Source organism: Cucurbita maxima, unplaced genomic scaffold, assembly GCF_002738345.1.
Source record: "Cucurbita maxima cultivar Rimu unplaced genomic scaffold, Cmax_1.0 Cma_Scf00117, whole genome shotgun sequence".
NCBI classification, from domain to species: Eukaryota; Viridiplantae; Streptophyta; class Magnoliopsida; order Cucurbitales; family Cucurbitaceae; genus Cucurbita; species Cucurbita maxima.
The window spans coordinates 98,858-106,906 of NW_019272133.1; the positions used below are offsets into that span (position 1 = coordinate 98,858).

Below are 8,049 nucleotides of genomic sequence, written 5' to 3' on the forward strand. Positions count from 1 at the left end.
GGAAGAGAAGGAGGAGGTGAATTCAAATTCATCCACAAAATCATCCACAAATCTCCACAAAAATCTCAACCGATTCCGAGAATCCCCCTATAAAAGGACCTCCCTCCCCATCACTTAAATCACTTCTCCTCTCAATCTCAATTCAGTTTTTTGTTGTCACCAACACTCTAGCACATCCAAGCTGCAACGAGCTCCTTCACACTATCTGAGTGTAGTGCCCACTGATGGTGCTAATATAACACATGCGGAAGCAATTTGGATCTTTGGCACTTTTAGAACATCAATTATAGTAAGTAACTAGCATGTTCATAAGTATTAAAACTTAATGAATTTGAATACTAATCTTTTGTAGTTCAAATTCTTTTTTCCTCACGAACCGGTTTCGATCAACCACTAGTGTCTTCTCCACTATCCTCCATCCTTAGACAAGAATTGTTGAATCCGGTGAGTGACTAAACTTGGGAGGGATTTAGCATATATGAAGAGAGACTCTACATATAGTTCAAGTAATCATACTATAGCCAAAGTGTTCTTAGTTTATTGGATTTAGATTAATGATCGTAAAGTTCACTTTATTCAATAACAATCTTTACTGAATAAACATCAGTAATAACTTTATTGAAAATAGAATATGTCTTTGTTTACAAACAATGAGTTTTAGGACATAAAACCCAACAAACACCCACTTGGACTAAAACTCCAGTGGGGTTTTATAACGTTGAGTAGAGAGAGACATAAATACAATAAACTAGGGCATCACATACTCATGCCTTTTCTCCCACTTGCCCTAGATTACATAACTCGTAGTCCTAGACTCACTAGGTGCCCTTCAAACACTTTAGCCGTGAGAGGCTTCGTAAATGGATCAGCAATGTTGTGCACCGAAACTATCTGTGTGACGATCACATCTCCTCGTTGCACAATCTCCCTTATGAGATGATATTTGCGCTCAATATGTTTTCCTCGCTTATGGCTTCTTGGTTCTTTCGAATTTGCAACTGCTCCACTGTTATCACAATAAAGAGTGACGGGAAGATGCATATTTGGAACGACTTCCAAATCAGTTAAGAACTTTCTAAGCCATACAGATTCTTTCGCTGCTTCACAAGCAGCAACATACTCAGCCTCCATGGTGGAATCAGAAATGCAACCTTGCTTTATGCTTCGCCATATTATTGCTCCTTCGTTCAAAGTGAAGACAGATCCTGATGTCGATTTCCTCGAATCTACATCAGTCTAAAAATCTGAGTTAGTGTACCGTGTAAGGATCAGATCCTTAGCACCGTACATTAGCATATAGTCCCTCGTTCTCCTAAGATACTTGATTATATTCTTAACGGCAGTCCAATGAGCACGTCCTGGATTGGACTGATATCTGCTGACAATTCCCACAGCATAGCATATGTCAGGTTGGGTACATAGCATGGCATACATCAAACTACCGACTGCTGATGCATAGGGAATGTGTCTCATATCCTCAATTTCTTAAGGTGTCTTAGGACTTTATTCCTTCAACAAATGAACTCCATGCCTGAAAGGTAATAATCCTTTCTTGGAGTTCTACATCTTATATCGAATNNNTCCTTCAACAAATGAACTCCATGCCTGAAAGGTAATAATCCTTTCTTGGAGTTCTACATCTTATATCGAATTAACATTTTGTCGATATACGATGCCTGAGACAATGCTAGTGTTTTGTTCTTACGATTCCGAACAATTTGGATTCCAAGAACAAACTGAGCCTCTCCCAAATCTTTCATTTGGAATTGTGTCGCTAGCCAATGCTTAATGTCAGTCAGAAATCCCACATCATTCCCAATGAGTAGAATATCGTCAACGTACAACACTAGGAAAGCTAGTTCATCATTCCCAATGAACGCGTCCCGGATTGGACTGATATCTACTGACAATTCTCACAGCATAGCATATGTCAGGTCGGGTACATAGTATGGCATACATCAGACTACCGACTGCTGATGCATAGGGAATGTGTCTCATATCCTTAATTTCTTGAGGTGTCTTATGACTTTGTTCCTTCGACAAATAAACTCCATGCCGGAAAGGTAAAAATCCTTTCTTGGAGTCCTCCATTTTATATCGAATCAACATTTTGTCGTATACGATGCATAAGACAATGCTAGTGTTTTGTTCTTGCGATTATGAACAATTTGGATTCCAAGAACAAACTGAGCCTCTCCCAAATCTTTCATTTGGAATTGTGTCGCTAGCCAATGCTTAATGTGAGTCAGAAATCCCACATCATTCCCAATGAGTAGAATATCATCAACGTATAACACTAAGAAAGCTACTATAGAGTTGACTATCCTTTATAAACACAAGGTTCGTCAACATTCTGTTTCGAGCCATAAGATTTGATCGCGGTATCAAACTTTATATTCCAGGATCGAGATGCTTGCTTCAACCCATAAATGGATCTTTTAAGCTTGCAAACCCTATGCTTGTGATCTTGTTTAATGAACCCATCTGGTTGAGCAATATAGATACTCTCTTCAAGATTGCCCTTTCAAAAGGCTATCTTGACATCCATTTGCCAAATTTCATAATCATAAAATGTGGCAATAGACGAGAGTATTCTAATCGATTTAAGCATAGCAACAGGAGAGAAGGTTTCTTCATAGTCCACCCCCTCTCTTTGGGTATAACCCTTTTCTACAAGACGAGCTTTAAAGGTTTGTACCTTACCGGTTTGGTCTCGTTTCCTCTTATAGATCCATTTGCAACCAATAGGTTTTACCCCATTTGGTTGATCTACAAGTTCCCAGACTGAATTGAAGTACATTGACTCCATTTCAAGATTCATGGCTTTGATCCACAGATCTCTATCTTCATCATTCATTGCCTGTTTATAGGTCAATGGATCCTCAACGCCTTCATCAGGTATGATGAATTGAGTTTCTGTATCCTTGTTGAGGGTTGTCTCCGAGATCGAACGTTCTAATGCTTGAAATAGATAATTATTTGATTTGAAATCTTTCAATTTATGATCATCAATGTGCTTCTTCTTGGTATCTGTTAAAACAATGTGTCATATTGGTGCAGGAATCGCATTCTCCACCAAACCCAGTACTAAAGAAGTTTTCCATGAGCATTGCCCAATGATCACAGTACCTATCAAATTTCAGTATTTCAGTATTTCGATAAAAGGGAATTAAGGTAATTCAACAAAAACAGGCATTTCTTTGATTTTACCATTTTGATTATTTATTATGATTGTTTTTTTTCCCACGAAGCCGAGAAAAAGACGAATGGAGTGCCAATAAGTAAAGTAAGAAAAAAAATGGTCGCCTTTTGAGCGTCGGGTGTCCTTTAGTCACTCCGGCCCCGTTGGTCTCCATATTCAGAGCTGGTAAACGGCGGTAGGTTTGGCAGTGAGTCTTCGTCTCCTGTGTGGGTATCATACTGCAGCGGAGTTAATCGTCGTCGTTGTGGTTCTCTCGATTTGGAGGCTGAAAACACCTTAAACTGGTTTTCCGCATCTCCGCCGAGGGCATTTCTTCCGGGTTACTTGGAACAACAATTGGCTGGTGGCTGATGCTCTCAGTGTTGAAGACTGTTCGGAAATGATCATAGATTTATAACTAAAGAATACATTTTCATTAACATGACTTCTTGTGGGAGCTCGAAGCAAACCCATGATATTATGTTAAAAGTTGACAAATATCATATAACATTATAGAGATTCGTGATTAGTTACATGGTATCAAACTATGAACTTAACTTAGGTATGTCGAACGAAAAAGTTGTAAGCCTAAAAATCGTAGTTAAAAGTGTCGAACAAATTTCGTATTTTGTTCAAGGTCTCCGAAAAAAGAAGTCGAGCCTCGATTAAAGGGAGTTTGTTTTAGAAATCCATCGACTTAAGGGGAGGCACTATGGTGTATTTTGTTCGAGGGAGGCTCTATGGTGTATTTTGTTCGAGGGGAGTCTCTATGATCATAGGTAATCTATAGGCTTCAAATGTGGCTCTATGTGGTGTACTTAATGAGAGGGGAGACTCTATGATCATGAGTTTATAAGTAAGGAATTCAAAACACAGCAACAAGAGTTTATGCTCTAGACAATATAATACTATTGTAGACAATATCGTAGTTTTATTTCAATAAATAAATTCATGATTCTCTCACAAACTTTATTAATATTCATAAAAATTTTAAAACCAAATCTCTTCATACCACCCAAGAATCATAGGGCTTTTCCCCAATATAGTTGCCTGGAGGATCATAATTGCAAACAACAAACTGAGAATTAGCCTTGCAAGGCACTCTAGCACATCCAAGCCGCACCGAGCTCCGCCACACCATCTGAGTGTAGTGCCCACATTCACCACCCACGCATTTATTCGATGCATGATCATACAGCGGCTTCTCGTTCGCCCACAGCTTCAATGCATCCGCCCCGGTGAACTCAGGGTAGTAGCCCGCGGCTATGTTTTCCCCGTACGGCCCGGTTGAGTGAATCATGGCGCAGTCACCCTTTCTTTTTTCCGCATAGGCTTGAGCGTACGCGGCCACGGTGTTGCTCCATTGCATGGGCCCGACGCCGACCTCGGCTCGAGATCGGTTGTGAAGCGCGAGGTAGTCACCGGGGGCGTTTCGAGCTTTTGTTAGGGCGAGGAGGAAAATGAAAGTGACCATGAAAGCGGCCCTGATCCGAAGGGTTTGAGTCCACATAATTCTGATGAGAGATGAGATGAAGATTGAGAATGAGGGAATGATTTATATAGAGATGGAAAACTTAATATGGAATGTGATGGGTAAAACCATGAATTATGAACTAATTATGTCATGCTTGGGAATTCAAAGAGAATAAATTCATTCTCGCTTCCATGTTTAATTACGAGCTAGATTTTTGTTTGGATTAGCTTCAAATAAATGAAAATTTTCTACATTTAGCTAGTTTATGATTTTATTTAGGATTAATGAAACTTAATCCACCGGATTATGGTTAATCTTAAAAGATACATTTTTACTTGTAGGTATATATTTATTGTTTTATTTAGTTTCATAATTTTATTTATTTATTCTCCTCCAATTTTTTAAAATATGTATTAAAATTGAATTGGTTAATTAAATGTTCAAAAATAAATAAATAATGTTAATATTTTATTAAAATTTTGAGTAAACGAAATGAACTAATTTAACCTAAAATTTTTATAACCTATTTAGATTGGGTTTATTATATAAAAAGAATTTTAGATTAAAACTATCTACTACTAATTGAGTTGTGAATTTTTGTATTTCTTTTTCTTTTTTCTAAAAGTAACCGTAACTTAAAACATATAGTCATGGATGAAATAAAACCTTCTACCTCTCGAGTAATAGTATATTTTAATTAGTATTGACTTATGTGCAGCAGAGGTAATTGCCGTCGTGGGTCTCCCGATTTCGATGCCGAAACATCGTGACTGGTTTTTCGCATCTCCGCCGCGGGCATTTATTCCCGTTGACTTCAAACAACATTTGACAGCTATTCTGGGAGCTATTCTCCGTGTGTAAAATTGTTAAGAGAATGATCATGGATCTATAAGCAAGGAATAATCTCACAGGACAACAAGCAGAAAGTACTTAATCTCAAACTAGACAGTATCATATCAGTGTAGAGATGGATGGTTCCTAAAACTTGGTAATTCTCCATTTATTTTTGCAATATTGGTAAGAAAGCACTTAATATCATACCATTAGGAAGATATTGTCCACTTTGAGTTCACCTCAATGGACCCATGATCTATCCCTAAATTCGCCGAGTTGGACTTTCATCCAACACTTCCCCTCGACTTCTTTTCTTTTTCTTTTTTCTTTTGGAGTTCTTTGTTCGACATTTGAGAATTCTATTGACATGGTTAAGTTTAGGGCGTGGCTCTGATACCATGTTAGACGAACACGACTCTCCGCAATGGTATGATATTGTCCACTTTGAACATAAGCTCTCATCGCTTTGTTTTGCGCTTCCCAAAAGGCCTCACACCGATGGAGATAGTTTTTTCTGATTATGAACCCACGATCATTCCCTAAATTAGCTGAGGTGGGACATTCATCCAACAAAGATCATACCATTGTGGAGACGAGTGATTTCTAAATCTCGGTAATTCTCCATTTATTTATGCAATTTTGGATAGAAAAGAGGACAATATCGTACCATTGTGAAGATATGATTTCTAAAACTCGTTAATTTTCTCCATTTATTTTTGCAATTTTGGGTAGAAAAGTAGACAATATCATAAAATTGTAGAAATTCATGATTGCATTCATTCTCCATTTAGGGGAGAAAAGTATACAATATCATATTATTGTGGAGATTCCCCAATATACAAAGAAGAACCATAAGGCTTTTCCCCAATCTAGTTACTAGGAGGATCATAATTGCAAACAACAAACTGAGAATTAACCTTGCAGGGAACTCTAGCACATCCAAGCTGCAACGAGCTCCTTCACACTATCTGAGTGTAGTGCCCACTGATGGAGCTAATATTACACATGCGGAAGCAATTTGGATCTTTGGCACTTTTAGAACATCAAGTATAGTAAATAACTAGCATGTTCATAAGTATTAAAACTTAATGAATTTGAATACTAATCTTTTGTAGTTCAAATTCTTTTTTCCTCACGAACCGGTTTCGATCCACCACTAGTGTCTTCTCCACAATCCTTCGTCCTTAGAACAGAATTGTTGAATCTGGTGAATGACTAAACTTGGGAGGGATTTAGCATATATGAAGAGAGACTCTACATATAGTTCAAGTAATCATACTATAGTCAAAGTGTTCTTAGTTTATTGGATTTAGATTAATGATCGTAAAGTTCACTTTATTCAATAACAATCTTTACTGAATAAACATCAGTAATAACTTTATTGAAAATAGAATATGTCTTTGTTTACAAACTATGAGTTTTAGGACATAAAACCCAACAAACACCCACTTGGACTAAAACTCCAGTGGGGTTTTATAACGTTGAGTAGAGAGAGACATAAATACAATAAACTAGGGCATCACATACTCATGCCTTTTCTCCCACTTGCCCTAGATTACATAACTCGTAGTCCTAGACTCACTAGGTGCCCTTCAAACACTTTAGCCGTGAGAGGCTTTGTAAATGGATCAGCAATGTTGTGCTCCGAAACAATTTGTGTGACGATCACATCTCCTCGTTGCACAATCTCCCTTATGAGATGATATTTGCGCTCAATATGTTTTCCTCGCTTATAACTTCTTGGTTCTTTCGAATTTGCAACTGCTCCACTGTTATCACAATAAAGAGTGACGGGAAGATGCATATTTGGAACGACTTCCAAATCAGTTAAGAACTTACTAATCCATACAGATTCTTTCGCTGCTTCACAAGCAGCAACATACTCAGCCTCCATGGTGGAATCAGAAATGCAACCTTGCTTTATGCTTCGCCATATTATTGCTCCTTCGTTCAAAGTGAAGACAGATCCTGATGTCGATTTCCTCGAATCTACATCAGTCTAAAAATCTGAGTTAGTGTACCGTGTAAGGATCAGATCCTTAGCACCGTACATTAGCATAGTGTATCGAGTAAGGATCAGATCCTTAGCACCGTACATTAGCATATAGTCCCTCGTTCTCCTAAGATACTTGATTATATTCTTAACGGCAGTCCAATGAGCACGTCCTGGATTGGACTGATATCTGCTGAAGATACTTGATTATATTCTTAACGGCAGTCCAATGAGCACGTCCTGGATTGGACTGATATCTGCTGGCAATTCCCACAGCATAGCTGGGTACATAGCATGGCATACATCAAACTACCGACTGCTAATGCATAGGGAATGTGTCTCATATCCTCAATTTCTTAAGGTGTCTTAGGACTTTGTTCCTTCAACAAATGAACTTCATGCCTGAAAGGTAATAATCCTTTCTTGGAGTTCTACATCTGATATCGAATCAACATTTTGTCGATATACGATGCTTGAGACAATGCTAGTGTTTTGTTCTTACGATTCCGAACAATTTGGATTCCAAGAACAAACTGAGCCTCTCCCAAATCTTTCATTTGGAATTGT

The 8,049-nt window shown here is 38.1% G+C and overlaps 1 protein-coding gene across 1 annotated transcript; it reads right to left on the minus strand.

The window, feature by feature from the left end:
* Positions 1–3,431: 3,431 nt before the first annotated feature.
* Positions 3,432–4,655, minus strand: LOC111473370 (basic form of pathogenesis-related protein 1-like). Its single transcript, XM_023118913.1, has 2 exons — positions 4,232–4,655; positions 3,432–3,571 (listed from the first exon to the last, which is right to left on the minus strand). Exons 1-2 carry the CDS (start codon positions 4,653–4,655, stop codon positions 3,432–3,434), a joined length of 564 nt encoding a protein of 187 aa, XP_022974681.1.
* Positions 4,656–8,049: the final 3,394 nt, after the last annotated feature.

Excerpts from the sequence above, each read along its gene's own strand:
- LOC111473370 (XM_023118913.1), bottom strand. The coding sequence starts at position 4,655 with ATGGTCACTTTCATTTTCCTCCTCGCCCTAACAAAAGCTCGAAACGCC. Across the intron at positions 3,572-4,231 it reads TTGCAATTATGATCCTCCAG|TCTTCAACACTGAGAGCATC; the intron begins GCAACTATATTG and ends ATTTCCGAACAG.